The sequence below is a fragment of the Microcaecilia unicolor genome, chromosome 1 (genome assembly GCF_901765095.1).
Source record: "Microcaecilia unicolor chromosome 1, aMicUni1.1, whole genome shotgun sequence".
NCBI classification, from domain to species: Eukaryota; Metazoa; Chordata; class Amphibia; order Gymnophiona; family Siphonopidae; genus Microcaecilia; species Microcaecilia unicolor.
In genome coordinates this window covers 683,607,231-683,624,828 of record NC_044031.1, presented here as the reverse complement: position 1 = coordinate 683,624,828, position 17,598 = coordinate 683,607,231, and the positions used below count along the sequence as shown (strand labels likewise).

Here is a 17,598-nt window from a genome sequence, read left to right as displayed (position 1 = left end):
AAAAGGGGATGGAGGTCATGTTCTCCAGCCCCTCCTTACCACCCCCCCCAAAAAAATATATATTATATACATATATGTACATACATACACACACACACACATGGTCTAGTGGCAAACCTGCCTGACCCCCCCCCCCCTCCTCTTTCCAGTGCCACCGGGCAGGGCTTCTCCTACCATATAAGGAGAAACTCCCTTATATGGTATGGAAGCCCCACCCAGCCCATCCCAGGATGCACTGGGCAGGGGACTGCCATTTTGAACACAGTGCTGGAAAGAGGGAGTGCTACTCCCTCCTCTAATGCAGAGGTATGGGGAAGGAGTTGCGTCAGCAGCCCACTTGGCCACCAAGTATATTTTTTGGATGTTTGGCCGGGGGGGGGGGGGGGGGGGGGAAGTTAGGGTAATTGGGGAGGGTGGGCACTAGGCCATCAGGGACTTGATTTAGGAGGTGGATCCAGGGATCCTATGGTCCCCCAGGACATGGTGGCAGCCTGGGCTGACTGAGTCCAGGCTGCTCAACTCTTGGGAGGGGAAGGAGGGAGGAGAAGGAGGAAGGAAACTGAGCCTCAACTTAATGTCAGCTATGAGCTGGTGTAGGGTTACGGTACTATTCCGTCCTTACGATCAGAGCACTGTTCTGTGATTATAGGGGCGGAATACAAGCAAAGCTCATTTAAATCTAATTTAAATGAACTCTCCGCTACTGCATCACTCGGACGCTATTTGCCCGATGATCATGGGGGCGCAGGTAAATGTGGGTGCTAGTGGCCTCTAGTGCCCACATTTACCTTTGATCAGGCCATTAGTATTTACCATGTCCAGACCATACCCCCCTTACCATTTACACACTTGGGTTTGAGATATGCATATCCCAGCTTTGTAAAATGGGGGCATAAACTGGCACTTAAACATGAGGGCTTGCAAGTAAAGCTTACTGTCAACCCTAACGTGCAAATACAAATATCCATAAGGCATAAGAGAGGGGTGTGTTATACAGCTTGTGTAACTAAAAATGAAGGCTTGGCCCAGGATAACTAGCAGGTTTAAATATGTAGGGATGGAGGATAATGGCTGAATGGAGAACACCTTCTCCTCCAATCTTCATGTCAGTAATCCATCCTCCTCCCCCTGAAATAGGAAAAACCCTGCCAAGAATAAGCCTACATAGAAACCTACAGATCACTAACATTGCAGTTAAGGCACCATACTCTGTTATCTGGGCTTGCTTTACTTACCAATTGGATACTTGTGCTTGTCTGTATCAATGCCAGCATAGACTACCCCACCAAACAGGTCATTCATGATGGATGCCAAGGCTTCAGCGTTCAGCATGCCATGCAGTGCCCCCACAAATACAGTCTTGCTTGGGTCAAGTCTCTGTGAGGGGCTTCTCACAAAGTTGCTGTCTGCCAAAACCCAAGGAATCACTTGTACCTGAAAGACCATGGTGCAACATATTAAAGCTAGAAAAATTGTCAGACAGGATAAACATCTGAACCAGGGTTTGCTAAAGCTAATCTGTGATAGCTGAAGCCTAAAGATAGTTTCTTCACTTACTGACGAAGTGCAGAAATAGCCTAATGGTTAGTGCAGCAGACTTTGATCCTAGGGAACTGGGTTCAATTCCCACTTGTGACTCTGGGCAAGTCACTTAACCCTCCATTGCCCCAGATACAATACTTAGTATAACACTAATATTTTTAGGACCAATCAGGTGGGTCGAGTCCAACTATTTGTTGTATTTATGCTATTTTTCACTCCACACCCAATATCTTCATCAGTCCATTTTTCAACTTTTCTTTACTAAATATATTCTCGAACAATTTTTTCCAAAGTCAAGTTTTCTGTCAAAATCTAAGTTTTGATTATCTTAGGGTTCTTCTCAAGTTAAGAGGGAAAAAAACAACAAAAACAGATTTGACAGAAAACTTGACTTTGGAAAAAATGACAGTATAATAATTGGCTGGTTAAGATACTGGGTGTGGAATGAAAACAGTACTGATACAGATAATTGGACTCTACTCACCTTCTGAATAGTCCTAAAAATTAAGGGCCCCGATTACTAACATACGCTAGCATTTTTAGTGCACAAGACAGTCATATTCCTATGGGCCTCTAGTGTTCGCGCATGCTAATTTTTAGCACACACCTACAGCGCAGTTTAGTAACCAGTGCCTTAAGTACTGAATGAGGGGGAACTTTTTTTTTTTTTTTTTTAATGAAGGTGTATGGAGTTCCTATGATTTAGATATTTGAAGACCACATTTTTTTGATTAATCATTGCATTATATCTGTTAATTGAATTTCAGTGCTGTTAAATATGTATATTTAATACTGTTTCATGGTAGCCCTATTAGGTTTTTAAATTTGCTGTTGTCAAGTTTACTTCATTTATGTTTATATTTGGTCATTTTTACTATTGCTATACTGTTAACAAAACTAAGTTTTATGTTAAACTGTACACCACCTTGTGTGAATCTCTTCACTTTTCACTTATCCAACATCCGATGGCTTGAAACTCCCTGGTCTGACCATTTCAAACTTCAATTCACGCTAAACTGGCCGATCGCAAGACCTCACCAGCCTAGTAAAGTCACCACGTATTCCTCAAGAGGAACAATCGACCCGGCGCAATTCTGAACATGTATATATATATAACAAACTGGCCCAAACATACTCTCCCCTCTTTCTCAAGACCTGGGATGCCAAATGCACGGAGGTACTTGACCACATTGTGCCTATGCAGCTTAAAGCTTCCTACAACCGCAGCTCCACTCCATGGTTCTCTACAGAACTAAAAACCTTACCTAGGACGAGGAGGCTGGAGAGAACATGGCGTAAACAAAAACAGTTGTGGCACACGACGCCTGGAAATCCTGTCACCGTACGTACAAGTATGCAATCAAGCAAGCTAAACGTGCATACTTCTCTAAAAAATTGGAGTCTGTGGGAAAAGACCCCAGAAAATTGAACCAACTCCTTGTTTCCTTCCTAGACACTAGAAAGCAGGAATCTTCCAGTGGAGATCACCCCCAAGCTGACCAGTTAGCAACTTACTTCAATGATAAAATTATAACTCTACGGTCTACCTCAGCAAGTTGTCTATCTGCAGTGGATGACTTCCTCAACTCTTTAGTTCCTTCTACTGACCAGTGCCCTGCCGACCGCATTTGGAGCACCTTTCGTGTTGTCCCGGCTGCCACGGTGTCCAAAGTCCTGCGTAGGTTCTCAAGCAAGCACTGTGGCCTGGATGCTTGTCCCAATCACTTGCTGACAAGTGCTCCACGCTGCTTTGTAGTTGACTTGACGACCCACCTCAATTACTTACTTTCAAAGGGCTTGTTCCCACCAGACCATGGGCGCATACTTCTCACGCCCATAAGGAAAAACACTAAGGTCAAACCTGATGTAATCTCTAATTACCGCCCTGTAGCTTCAATACCTCTGTTGGTCAAGGTCGTGGAGAGTATAGTCAACACTCAACTAAATGAATATCTGACGAAGTATGACATCCTTCACCACTCGCAGTCCGGATTTCGTGCCCAATACAGTACTGGTTACTCTCCTGTTTTATTTTAAACTTGAGATATCTGTTGGGAAAAAAGTTTTTACTGCAGTTTGACCTGTCCAATGCCTTCGATATGGTGGATCATAAACTCCTTCTACACCTCCTTGACTCGTTCGGCGTGAGTGGCATTGTTTTGCACTGGATCAAGGGGTTCCTGTCGTCCAGATCCTACCAGGTCAAAGTGAACTCTACCATTTCTGCTCCCTGGAGAGCCTCCTGTGGGGTGCCTCAGGGCTGGCCCCTCTCACCTACACTGTTTAACATCATGCTGATCCCACTTGCTACCGCCCTCAGCAACCTGGGCCTAAATCCTTACATTTATGCTGATGATGTCACCATTTCCATCCCTTTCCGTGACACGGTTGCCGAAATCTCGGACCTGATTGCTACAAGCATATCTACAATGGAACATTGGGCGAAGGTGTTCTGGTTCAAGTTGGAGGATACAACGCAGTGCCTAATTCTCCACTCCCCTTACTAATCAGTCCCTACTGATACCCTCACTATAAATGACTATGTTCTCCCTCTATCCAGCAGTCTAAAGCTCCTTGGGGTGACCTTGGATAAGCATTTGCTTCTGGATGACCAGGTACGAGCTGTCACTAAGAGAATGTTCAATGCAATGTGGAGGCTTCGGCAGGTCAGATACTGCCTAACTAGAGAACTGTTTCGCACCCTTGTTCATTGGTTGGTGCTATCTCACCTGGATTACTGCAGCGGGATTTATGCAGGTTGCCTTGGATACCTTTTGCAGAAACTCCAGACTGCACAAAACACTGCGGCAAGACTAATCCTGGGTAAATCGCGTTTCAAGCATGTGCAACCTCTGCGTTTCCTTCTCCACTGGTTGCCTGTGAGGGAACATCTCTCTTTCAAAATCTGCTCCCTAACTCACAAAATCATATATGGGTTGGCTCTGGAATATATGCTTCGCTTAATCGACCTGCCTCCCAGGAATGCAGTTGCCACCTCGAGGTCGTATCTCAACCTGCACTTTCCAAATTGCAGGAGCATTAGATACAAGATCTTCACTTCGTCCTTCCAATACTCCTGTGCCAAGAATTGGAATGGTTTTGCCGAAATGCTTAAAGCTGCAAAATGATCACCAGCTGTTCAAGAGGCTGCTGAAAACCCACCTATTTGGACTGGTCTACTCCCCCCCACTCTCTTACCGATAGCGAATGATACATACCTGTAGCAGGTGTTCTCAGAGGACAGCAGGCTGATTGTTCTCACGACTGGGTTGACGTCCACGGCAGCCCCCACCAACCGGAACAAAACTTTGCGGGCGGTCCCGCACGCAGGGCACGCCCACCGCACATGCGCGGCCGTCTTCCCGCCCATGCGCGACCGTTCCCGCTCAGTTGAATGACAAGCAAGAAATGACTAAAAATGCAACTCCAAAGGGGAGGAGGGAGGGTAGGTGAGAACAATCAGCCTGTGACCTCGGAGAACACCTGCTACAGGTATGTATCATTCGCTTTCTCCGAGGACAAGCAGGCTGTTTGTTCTCACGACTGGGGTATCCCTAGCTCTCAGGCTCACTCAAAACAAGAACCCAGGTCAATTGAACCTCGCAACGGCGAGGGTATAACAGAAATTGACCTACGAAGAACAACTAAGAGTGCAGCCTGACCAGAATAAATTTGGGTCCTGGAGGGTGGAGTTGGATTTAAACCCCAAACAGATTCTGCAGCACCGACTGCCCGAACCGACTGTCGCGTCGGGTATCCTGCTGGAGGCAGTAATGTGATGTGAATGTGTGGACAGATTACCACGTCGCAGCCTTGCAAATCTCTTCAATAATGGCTGACTTCAAGTGGGCCACCGACGCTGCCAAGGCTCTGACACTATGAGCCGTGACATGACCCTCAAGAGTCAGCCCAGCCTGGGCGTAAGTGAAGGAAATGCAATCTGCTAGCCAATTGGAGATGGTGAGTTTCTCCGACAGCGACCCCTTTCCTATTGGGGTCGAAAGTAACAAACAATTGGGCGGACTGTCTGTGGGGCTGTGTCCGCTCCAAATAGAAGGCCAACGCTCGCTTGCAGTCCAATGTGTGCAACTGACGTTCAGCAGGGCGGGTATGCGGTCTGGGAAAGAATGTTGGCAAGACAATTGACTTGTTAAGATGGAACTCCGACACCACCTTTGGCAGGAACTTAGGGTGAGTGCGGAGCACTACTCTGTTATGATGAAATTTAGTATACGGAGCATGAGCTACCAGGGCTTGAAGCTCACTGACTCTACGAGCTGAAGTAACTGCCACCAAGAAAATGACCTTCCAGGTCAAGTACTTCAGATGGCATGAATTCAGTGGCTCAAAAGGAGGTTTCATCAGCTGGGTGAGGACGACGTTGAGATCCCATGACACTGCAGGAGGCTTGACAGGGGGCTTTGACAAAAGCAAGCCTCTCATGAATCAAACGACTAAAGGCTCTCCAGAGATGGCTTTACCCTCTACACGAAGATGGTAAGCACTAATCGCACTAAGGTGATTCCTTACTGAGTTGGTCTTGAGGCCAGACTCTGATAAGTGCAGAAGGTATTCAAGCAGGTTCTGTGCAGGACAACGAGGTTCTAGGGCTTTGCTCTCACACCAAACGACAAACCTCCTCCACTTGAAAAAGTAACTCTTTTTAGTGGAATCCTTCCTAGAGGCAAGCAGGACACGGGAGACACCCTCAGACAGACCCAACGAAGCGAAGTCTACGCCCTCAACATCCAGGCCGTGAGAGCCAGAGACTGAAGGTTGGGGTGCAGAAGCGCTCCGTCGTTCTGTGAAATGAGAGTCGGAACACACTCCAATCTCCACGGTTCTTCGGAGGACAACTCCAGAAGAAGAGGGAACCAGATCTGGCGGGGCCAAAAAGGCGCTATCAGAATCATGGTGCCGTGGTCTTGCTTGAGCTTCAGTAAGGTCTTCACCACCAAAGGTATGGGAGGATAAGCATACAGGAGGCCGGTGCCCCAATGGAAGAGAAAGGCATCCGACGCTAGTCTGCTGTGTGCCTGTAGTCTGGAACAGAACAGAGGCAGCTTGTGGTTGGTCTGAGAGGCGAAAAGGTCTACCGAGGGAGTGCCCCACTCTCGGAAGATCTTGCGTACCACTCTGGAATGGAGCGACCACTCGTGCGGTTGCATGACTCTGCTCAGTCTGTCGGCCAGACTGTTTACGCCTGCCAGGTATGTGGCTTGGAGAAGCATGCCGAACTGGCAGGCCCAACGCCACATCCCGACGGCTTCCTGACACAGGGGGCGAGATCCGGTGCCCCCCTGCTTGTTGATGTAATACATTGCAACCTGATTGTCTCTCCGAATTTGGATAATTTGACAGGACAGCCGATCTCTGAAAGCCTTCAGTGCGTTCCAGACCGCTCGGCGCTCCAGGAGGTTGATCTGAAGATTCTGTTCCTGGAGGGACCACAGTCCCTGGGTGTGAAGCCCATTGACATGAGCTCCCCACCCCAGGCGAGATGCATCCATCGTCAGCACTTTCATGGGCTGTGAATTTGGAATGGGCGTCCCAGGGTCAAATTGGTCCGAATGGTCCACCAGTGCAGTGAATTGCGGCAACTGATGGAGAGGCGGATGACATCTTCTAGATTCCCGGTGGCCTGGCACCACTGGGAAGCTAGGGTCCATTGAGCAGATCTCATGTGAAAACAAGCCATGGGAGTCACAAACTGTGGAGGCCATATGACCTAGGAGTCAACATCTGCCGAGCTGTGACCTGCTGAGACGCTCTGGTCTGGGAAGCGAGGGACAGGAGGTTGTGGGCCCTCGCTTCGGGAAGAAAGGCCTGAGCCGTCTGTGAATTCAGCAGAGCTCCTATGAATTCCAGAGATTGGACTGGCTGGAGATGGGACTTTGGGTAATTTATCACAAACCCCAGCAGCTCCAGGAGGTGAATAGTGCACTGCATGGACCGGAGAGCTCCTGCCTCCGAGGTGTTCTTGACCAGCCAATCGTCGAGATATGGAAACACGTGCACTCCCAGCTTGCGTAGATACGCCGCGACCACCACGAGGCACTTCGTGAACACCCGTGGGGCAGAGGCGAGCCCAAAGGGCAGCACACAATACTGAAAGTGCAGTGTGCACAGGCGGAATCTGAGATACTGTCTGTGAGCTGGCAGTATCGGGATGTGAGTGTATGCGTCCTTTAAATCCAGGGAACATAGCCAATCGTTTTTCTGAATCATTGGCAGAAGGGTGACCAAGGAAAGCATCCTGAACTTTTGACCAGATATTTGTTCAGGCCTCTCAGGTCTAGGATGGGGCGCATCCCCCCTGTTTTCTTTTCCACAATGAAGTACCTGGAATAGAATCCCTGCCCTTCCTGCCCAGGTGGCACGGGCTCGACCGCATTGGCACTGAGAAGGGCGGAGAGTTCCTCTGCAAGTACCTGCTTGTGCTGGGAGCTGAAGGATTGGGCTCCCGGAGGACAATTTGGTGGAAGGGAAGCCAAATTCAGGGCGTATCCGCACCGCACTATTTAGAGAACCCACTGATCGGAGGTTATTAGAGGCCACCTTTGGTGAAAAAGTTTTAACCTCCCCCCGACTGGCAGATCGTCCGGTATGGACACTGATGGCGGCTATGTTCCCATGGATCCAGTCAAAAACCCGTCCCCGGTTTTTGCTGTGGAGGCGCCGGGGGCTGCTTAGGCGCACGCTGTTGACGGGGACGAGCGCGCTGGGACTGTCCCTGTGCCTGATGAGGCCTTCGGGCCGGCTGGGTGTACCTATGCTTGTTGTAGGCGTAGGGCGCAGCCTGCCTGGCCCAGGAAAAACGTCCACCTGCTGAGGTGGATGCTGAAGGCGCCCGGTGGGAGAGCTTGTCGAGGGCGGTTTCCCGCTGATGTAGTTGGTCCACCAACTGCTCGACCTCCTCTCCAAAAATATTATCCCCCCAGCAAGGGACATCGGCCAGCCGCTGCTGGGTGCGGTTGTCCAGGTCAGAGGCACGCAGCCATGAGAGCCTGCGCATCACTATACCTTGGGCCGCAGCACGAGATGCCACATCACAGGTGTCATATATACCCCTGGACAGGAACTTTCTGCACGCCTTCAGCTGCCTGACCACCTCCTGAAAAGCCCTGGACTGCTCCGGGGGGAGCTTGTCGACCAGGTCCGCCAGTTGCTTCACATTATTCCGCATGTGGATGCTCGTGTAGAGCTGGTAGGACTGGATGCGGGTCAAGAGCATTGAAGATTGGTAGGCCTTCCTCCCAAACGACTCCAGAGTGCGAGACTCCTGCCCCGGGGGCGCCGAGGCGGTATCCCTCGAACTCCGTGCCCTCTTGAGAGCAGAGTCCACGACCGCCGAGTCATGAGGCAATTGAGGCCTCATTAACTCTGGGTCTGAGTGGATCCTGTATTGGGACTCCGCTTTCTTGGGGATGGTGGGATTAGATAAAGGTCTCAACCAGTTCCGAAGCAGTGTCTCTTTGAGGACATTGTGCAACGGTACCGTGGAGGACTCTCTAGGTGGTGATGGATAGTCGAGGACTTCGAGCATCTCGGCCCATCCACAGAGACCACGGGGAAGGGAATGCAAATAGACATGTCCCTGACGAAGGAGGCAAAAGAGAGGCTCTCAGGTGGCGAGAGCTTCCTCTCTGGTGAAGGAGTGGGGTCGGAGGGAAGGCCCACAGACTCCTCTGAGGAGAAATATCTGGGGTCCTCCTCCTCCCCCCACGAGGCCTCTTCCTCGGTGTCGGACATGAGCTCCTGTAGCTCAGACCTCAACCGGGCCCGGCTTGACTTCGAGGCACCGAGTCCTCTGTGGCGTCGTCGAGCGGTGGACTCCCGCGCCGGCGGGGATGAAGCTCCCTCCATCGATGTCGACGGGGACTCCACCTGCGTGGCGGTCGAGACCGGCACCGCAAGCGGCGTCGAAGGCCTCGGCACTAGGCTAGAGCACGCCGGCGCCTCCATCAACGGCGCCGAGGGCGCAAGCACCCCCGGCGCCGGCACAGTCTGGCGCATCAGCCCTTCCAGGATCCCCGGAAGGATGGCTCGGAGGCACTCGTCCAGGCCCGCTGTCGGGAAAGGCGAGGGGGCCGGTAGAGGTGCCGGTGCCGGAAGCTGTTCGGGTCCAGGAGACGGCACCGAAGTGCTGGTGCCCTGACGTAGCGATACCTCTACCACCAAGGGGGAACGCTCCTCCCGGCGCTGCCGCTTCCTCGGCGTTGAATCATCTCTGGAGCCGGTAGCCACATGCGCCGTGGGCGACCGATGACGGTGCTTTTTTGTCTTTTTTCGGTGCCCGTCATCGGCGCTTGGCGGTACCGAAGAGAAGGAGGTAGATCCCCCTCGGCCTCGAGTCTGACAGGGTTCGGTCCCGAGGGCCCTGGGTAGAGGGAGTGACCGGGGCCGATTGCCCCGCGGCCGCTCACCCCTGCCATCTCTGGAAGACCGGTGGGCCAACGGGACCTGTGCTCCTGGGGTCGATGCCGATTTCGTGGACATCGGTACCGGTACCGAAGATCCGGCCGTCGACACCAATGCAGTCGAAGTCAACGTCGAGGGGCCGGCGCAAGTTCCAAAAAGACGGTCCCGCAGAACTTGCCTCACCACCTGTGTCCGTTTCCGTAAACCGAGACACAAGGTGCACGTCTTGGTATCGTGCTCCGGCCCGAGGCACTGGAGGCACCAAGCGTGTCTGTCTGCGAGATATGCCGGCCGCACCGACCACACTTCTTAAATCCACTTGGGATGTTCGAGGACATCGACGGAAAAATCGTGTCGGCGAAGTCAAAGTCGTCGATGGTGGCGGTAAAAATCACACCTCGAAAAATAAATCGACCGCGCGGCCGCAACGAGGCACCCCCGCTAAAAGTACAAGGGGGAAACAAAGTTCTCTCTCTTTTTTTGAAACAAAATAAAAACAGAGAAAACGAAGAAAACGAAGAAAAAGAACTCGTGGCAAAAGCGCGATCCGGTTTCCGGGGCTGACAGAGAGAGACGAACACGGCTTTCTCCAGCGCGGAAAAGACTGAGCGGGAACGGTCGCGCACGGGTGGGAAGACGGCCGCGCATGCACGGTGGGCGTGCCCTGCGTGCGGGACCGCCCGCAAAGTTTTGTTCCGGTTGGTGGGGGCTGCCATGGACGTCAGCCCAGTCGTGAGAACAAGCAGCCTGCTTGTCCTCGGAGAACAATAGTCCCACTTTCTTACTCCTGCATCTGTTATGCCCCCTTCCCCTTCCTTGCCTAGTCTTGTCTCTTACCATTTTCTCTTATTGCATTGTCATTTTTCATTCTCTTATGTAAGCCACATTGTGCCTGCATGTGTGGGAAAATGTGGGGTAGAAGTGTACTATAAATAAAATTAATTAAATAAAATAAAGGCAGTTAATAAATCCTAACTAAGCCTGTGGGATAGGACAGAGCAGCACAGGGATCATCTACCTCAGAGGTTTTCAACTCACTCCTCAGGGCACACTCAGCCAGTTGATGTTTTCAGGATATCCCACTGAATTCAATGGGGATATCCTGAAAACCCCTGACTAGCTGTATATGCCCCAACTGGATTGAAAACCCCTGACCTACCTGTTGAGGGAGAGAATACTGAAAGTGAGGCTGATATACAGGGGGCTACACGGCAGAGCTCTGACATTCTCTATCTCCATCTGCTGGTAGATGGCCATAACCCACGTCTCTGGATTGATCTACAAGACGATATGGAATGTCCATTATCAGTGGCTTATATAGAAGCAGCATCCTTTAGTGTTGCATAGACCGTGTCTGATGAAAGACAAAGCCTGCAGTACACTAACAAGTGCTGCTGATTGAGCTAGTAAGGGCTCTGCTCATGTGAAAACAGAAGGCACTTCCTCCCTGTATACCACAAAGGATGCAATGCTTGTTAATGCAAGAACTAGTTAAGACTAAGCAGATGAGAAAGAACACTTATCCAAGAGTAAAGAGTTAAACATCTGAAGATGACTAACTCTTGTTAGTTCTGAAGAGATGGAAAACTTAAGATGTGCTGTTTATAGTAGCAGCACTAGACTATCAAACCCATATAAAAACATAATAAATCTGGAGACCATAGGGTCTGAAGTCGATCGTGCCACAGCACCATTCCTGTAGATGAAAAATATCGAGAACCAATCCACCGCTCTGGAAGTAAAGAGCACAGCAATAAAAACTCTTAATGAAGAGAGATGTAGTCATGTCACACCTAAAAATGAAGCCTACCCTAGGGAGAGATGACACCTCTCCAGCTTTGCTTTTAGCTGGGTGCTAAACAGAAACCTGGGGGTGGAGCAGGGAATGCAGACTCCAAGTTGACCCCCCTCTGTGGCCTTGATCCAGAAGTGAAATCCCTCTGCCAAGGCCTGCATCCAGAAATAGTGCCTATAAAAACTACCTCAGGTGCATGGGCAGGCTAGCAGGAGAGAGACTGGTGTGTCAACCTAGCTACTCTGGAAGAAGCTTCACTGCTGGTCTGAACACAGCCTCTAACCCAAGCTCCCTTGGGACTAGCTGAAGGAAGTCCATTCCTTCTTGTGGTACATGTGCATACTCCCCCCCCCCCCCCCCCCCCCCGTTTCTGCTGGAACAAATATTGCAGAGTTCTAATATCTTTGTGAAGAAACAGCTTCACATCTAAATTAAACCTCCAAGGGAAAAAGGAGAAAATAGTGATGAACCAGGAAGGGGATCAGACTGGTTTGGAGTATCATTATTGCTCCAGATACAATTCAACTGCCTTTTTTTTTTTAAATAAAATTTATGGAGCTTAAAATGTCAGTTGAGGCACCCTTCTCAACCGACACCGTTCTCCAATTAGATAGGTAGCTTCAGATACAGTCTAGGAGTTGTCCAGTCTCATCACCATCCACTGAAGAAATACTGAACATTTTAACGCTGCACAGTGCCCTTAAGGAGGCAATTCACAACTTTGTCTCCACTCTGAAGATATAACCCACATGGACTGGATCAGTCTGGTATGAAGGAAGAATGCTTCATTTGAAGATTGAAAAGCCATCTTGTCTTACAAGCATAACCAACTCATGACCAAATCTCTAACCTGGCTAATGAGCAGACTGACCTCTTTGCAGCGCATCCTGCGACTCGACATCTTGAAGTAGTGCTCACTCAGGCCATCTTGGCTCAGCAGGTCTTGAGTGCATGCCTGGAGAAGTGCACGTACAGACTTTTCTGATTCAAACACCAAGTAGACATAGCCTTTTGGGGGGGGGGGGGGGGTGGAGAAGAGAGAGAAAAACATTGTCTTAAGGACTCAATTGAAGAAATGCATATAGTGCTCAATCAGTAGTAACAACCACCAAGATGTAATCTCCAAAAATGAACTCCACACCCAAAACCATTCGTTTAGAACAAGGCACTAATAGGATTTTGATCATGACTGTGTGTGTGTGTGTGGGGGGGGGGGGGGGGGGGGGGGGGCAGAATGTGGCAGAACTGATATTTGACTTTCCTTTATTGTTTTTTTTTTCCCTTTTTGAAATTGTAAACCAGAAAGACTAAGTGTGCAATAACTTGAAACTTGATATTTTCATATAGTTATCTGGGTTGGAATTTGGTAAAATAACCATATGGGAGCTAAACACAAACCACCAGTCTTGGATGACTGAAAAATCCCTGTACAACTAAAATATATTGTCCATTGTGAAAGATTATTTAAAAAAGGGGGCTAAAGATGGGAAGGTTAACTTCAATGTACTTCCCAAATGATTGGTCCAACCCCCCCCCCCCCCCCCCCAAAAAAAAAAAACCACAAATCTTGGAATACTGCTAGACTTTCGATTTTAAAGCTGTTTGGTGGATCACCTGTGGCAGCTACAAAATCTTTCTCCATATATTAAGAGAATCTATAACCTGCTTAGAAGACTGGACTACTGTAATGCCCTGTACGTTGATCAAACCAAAAGGTTTGCACCAGCTATGGGTCGAAATACTGCAAAATGCTGCTAGAGGGTTACCAGCTGGATCCAGTTCTGGTTTTCCTCATTGCATGCAGGGACTATCTGCATGCAACAGGGTAAACTCAGAACTGATCAACCCTGTTCTGCAAATGTGAAGCCCCTTGGAAATCCAAGCTGTAAGCAGCACAGCATTACACCATTTCTGCAAAAACTACACTGGCTACCAGTACATTACAGGACCAAATTTAAAACTGCCCACTTTATCTAAGGACCTTGGAAATCAATGTTAACCCTCTGCACACCTTTGAGACCGCCAAGGTCATAACTATCTGTACCTTTAAAAGAAATTGTTCTAAAGCATGCCTGTTAAGGTGTTTTATTTGCTGAGATATTTAGCCTAACTTTCAATCTTTCCTCCTCATTGTGCAGCACTGACAGCAACACATGAACACAGCTTGATGAGGCAGAGGATGGTTTATTCATTTTAGTTTAGAAATAGTTCAAGATTTGAAGTCTCAAATTTGCTATAATTCTCTTGTATGAGAATCAGGAACACACCGAGTCAGTAGGTAAGGTGTGTATTCAAACCCAGCCTAAAGAGCCCACATTTTAGGCTGCTTTTAAAATCTTATTTGCTTGTATAATACCCATGTTTTAATCATTCCCATAATAAAACCTACCTAATTCTTTCCTCCCTTTTTTAAAAAATTTGTCTTGACTACATTAAACTATCAAGAAGGTATTGTCTTGTGTACAGTGCAGTATGTTTAGTAGTATTAGAGAAATAGAGGATGTGCCTAGAAAACCAGGCACAATGAGTGCAACAGAAAGTAGTGATGGATACCCTTTACCAGTGCTGTGCGCCATGTCACCACCACCTGACGTGCTGCTCCTCTCCCACATCCCTCAGTGCTATAATCAAGGGAAAAAAATCCTACCATATCTGCATTACCTTTAGGCATATTACCTTTGGGAGGACAGCGGGGGTGTTTACCATCCTTACCCGGCCACTCTACACTAAGAGAGCCAAACACACGGAATGTGTTGATCAAGCCAGCTGAAAAAAATAAAATAAATGGCTATTACTATAAAAGAGAAATAGTATTAATAAATATTGTGTCATCAACTGCTAAGGGTCTTCTTTGAGGAGTTGCAGACAGAGAAGCAATCTGTATCAGCATTGTATGGGGCACTGGCTAGGTGTAGATCCCAGAGGCAATATATTGATCTTAAGCGAAAATGGGAACAAGATCTTGGGACCTCACTGGCAACATGGGATGTGTCAGCTACCTTGAAGGGCATCCGGGCGTTGGTAACAGATGAGAGGCTGAGGGAGTGTGGCTATAGAGTGGTCCTTCGGGGGTATATGTCTAAAGCACAACTGGCTCATATGTTGGGGCCGGATAACTCGGGGTGTTCTAAATGCGGAGGGGGTCCCAGCTCATTATATCATGCATTATGGCAATGCCCCAAGGTGCGCATGTTCTGGCAGAGGGTAAGAGGGTTTTTTAAATATTGTGTCATCTTAAGTGTTTTTTGGCATAACATGAATAAATACTGGTTTGTAAGTTGCCATGTTGGGCTATCTTGAAACTCTGGACATACCATAACCTACAGAGGCCAAATTCATACCAAAAGTACCATATGTAGCATGTTTGGCAATTTATATTTTGATTAAGTGGCTTTGGCTGTAGAAGGAAAGATTCTAGTCTTGATCTACGCATACCAATATAGCCTGTATATATCTCCCGTGCAGGAGCAGCTTGGTATGAAGACAATACCGCTTCATTGCTTTCACTTTATGCACCCAAGCTCAGATTTTAAAAAAAAAAAAAAAAAAAAAGTTTGTGGGGCAATACTGCAAAATTCTGTTAAGCCAGATAGGATGGCAAAAATATTTACATCCAGTCCATGACATATAATAAGTAGGTTGGGACAAGTTTATAATCCATGTGATAACATCTCCTGTTCTACATAACTTAAGGGCCCTTGGTAGATCTAGAAGCCTGCATCCTTAGATGTATAGTTTTATAAATATTCTCTACCAAGCATTTTGAGCTTGTGCATACCTAATTTTAGCAATCAAACCCAAATAGACCAGTTTCCCTGCTGTGTCAAGAGCTACCTTGGCAATGACCACTTCAAACACAATGGAAGCAATTGGACTGTATGCAGTTAACTTCTAAAGCTTCTCATGTTTGCAGCTTGCTGGAAGATACCACAATTTGCATAACTCCTTACAAGCAGTCAGCTACTACTACTACTACTACTACTATTTGACATTTCTAAAGCACTACTAGGGTTACGCACTGCTGTAGAATTTAACATAAAAGGACAGTCCCTGCTCAAAGAGCTTACAATCTAAAGGATAAAATGTACAGACAAGCAGTCAGCTGCTGAGTGAATATATACAGCATGTCAAAGTGACAGGCCTGGGTTACTGCCATGTAAGGAATAAGGTACTTACTAGTGTAAAGAATCCCCACTCAATCTGAGTTATTAAAAATATTTTTCCTAAGAAACAACTCCATCAATATCTTCAACCTTGAAAAATCTCTACCTCCCACCTTTAGCAGCAGGTCAAAATGATCAGCAATTAACAGCTGTTTCAGCTAGCATTCCCCTCGGACTTCTTTCCCTATTTTTTTTCTTGTGTGCCTTATATTTTTATAGTGATTTATTCTACTTTGTAAGCCACTTTCCTTAGCGGCTTCAAAAGCAGTATACTAAATACTTGTAAAAGCAATACATTCACTGTTAACTAGTAAAGATGGCTGTGCCTTCTACCATCCCCCTTCCCCCAGCTTTAAGTTCTAAATCCCCCCCCCCCCCCAACCAGTATAACACACTTACTTTCTGTAATGTCCCAAGGAACACCTCCCAGAAACACCTTGCAAGAGTAGACTGGATTCTTGTAGTTGCGTGGTGGAAGCTGCCCACTCCAGGTGCAAGTCGCCTCATTAACAGCTTAAAAGGTTACAAATATTAGATCAGTTTCATACTGAAGGGTACAAATATTAGATCAGTTTCATACTGAAGGGTACAACCCACGTTTCAGGCTCACGTAAGATGTATAGTCTTTCAAAAAAATTAAGTGCCAACACTCAAATGACCTGCAGACAAATGCCACAAGCTAATACAGAGCCAGTTACAACACAAAGCTTTCTTCAAAAGCACAGATGCCAATATTTCAAAATGGACTGTGTCCAAGGATGGCTAACTTGCATTGCTTTTGGCTCCCCCAATGAAATAGCTTGTTCAATGGTTGGGGTGGCTCCAAAATGTTTTCACTTGGACCCAAGAGAACTGAACATGATTTTATTTAATCTACTGTATAAGCTAGAAATGGGCAAACCGATTCATAAGACACAGCCTACCTGTGGGCACTTCTCTCTAGTGCTCAGTTTTAGTCTTATTCACTTGTCTCCTCTTTACTGGACCTGTGATCTTCCATTTTTCAAATTTATTTTCTAGCTTACTACTGGCTCAGCTTCCAGGTTTTGTCATCATCCTCAAGCAATGACATCAAGCCTGGAATTTGGACCTTTATGTTGGAAAGAAGCAGGCCTATGCCTACTTCAAGAAAAGGCAAGTTAATATACATGTTGTAGTAGCTCTTTGCTGCAGGTGTGGTGGGGCTCTGCTCTCCACATGAATCTTGTAGTGTTAATGGGCCCTAGGATACTGCTCTGCCCATGTCTTGCGACAGCTCAGACCACATGGCTGTTTTAGGCGTGGCAAGCTGCCTGGCTCATGCACTGGATACTCTTCCTGCTGCCTCTGGAGCATACCTTTTGCCTTTCATATCATTTATAGTTCCCTGTCTTAGCTCTTGTCCAAAGGGAGAAAAAAAAAAAAAAAAGGAAGAGATCTGCTGAAGGAAGCTCAAATACAGAATGAGCTCCCATAGCCATGTTCTCATCTTGAATGTTGAAATTTCCCCCACCTCATCGCTAGGGCTGGTGCTAACTTACACAGCTCTCCCCTTAGTTTCTGGAGCCCCCTGATGAAGGCAAGAACCATTGTTGTGTAAAGATTCCAAGGTAGACAGCATAACACAATATTAACAATATCCTAAGTTTTCTGTCCTTAAAAATGTAGGACAGACAAGCAAAGCTATACCAAGGACCT

The 17,598-nt window shown here is 47.7% G+C and overlaps 1 protein-coding gene across 3 annotated transcripts in view; it reads right to left on the bottom strand.

Annotated features, from left to right (window-relative positions):
- The window catches only part of CPEB1 (cytoplasmic polyadenylation element binding protein 1), a 201,806-nt gene that overhangs the window by 25,307 nt on the left and 158,901 nt on the right, over positions 1 to 17,598 (bottom strand). For 2 of the 3 annotated variants that reach the window (XM_030187973.1, XM_030187988.1), the window contains 4 exons: positions 16,321 to 16,434; positions 14,420 to 14,524; positions 12,630 to 12,766; positions 1,236 to 1,434 (listed from right to left, as the gene is read on the bottom strand). In XM_030187973.1, the coding sequence (XP_030043833.1) occupies positions 1,236 to 1,434; positions 12,630 to 12,766; positions 14,420 to 14,524; positions 16,321 to 16,434 (555 nt within the window). The remainder of the gene's footprint in view (positions 1 to 1,235; positions 1,435 to 12,629; positions 12,767 to 14,419; positions 14,525 to 16,320; positions 16,435 to 17,598) is intronic. The other variant, XM_030187981.1, reaches the window with a different exon arrangement.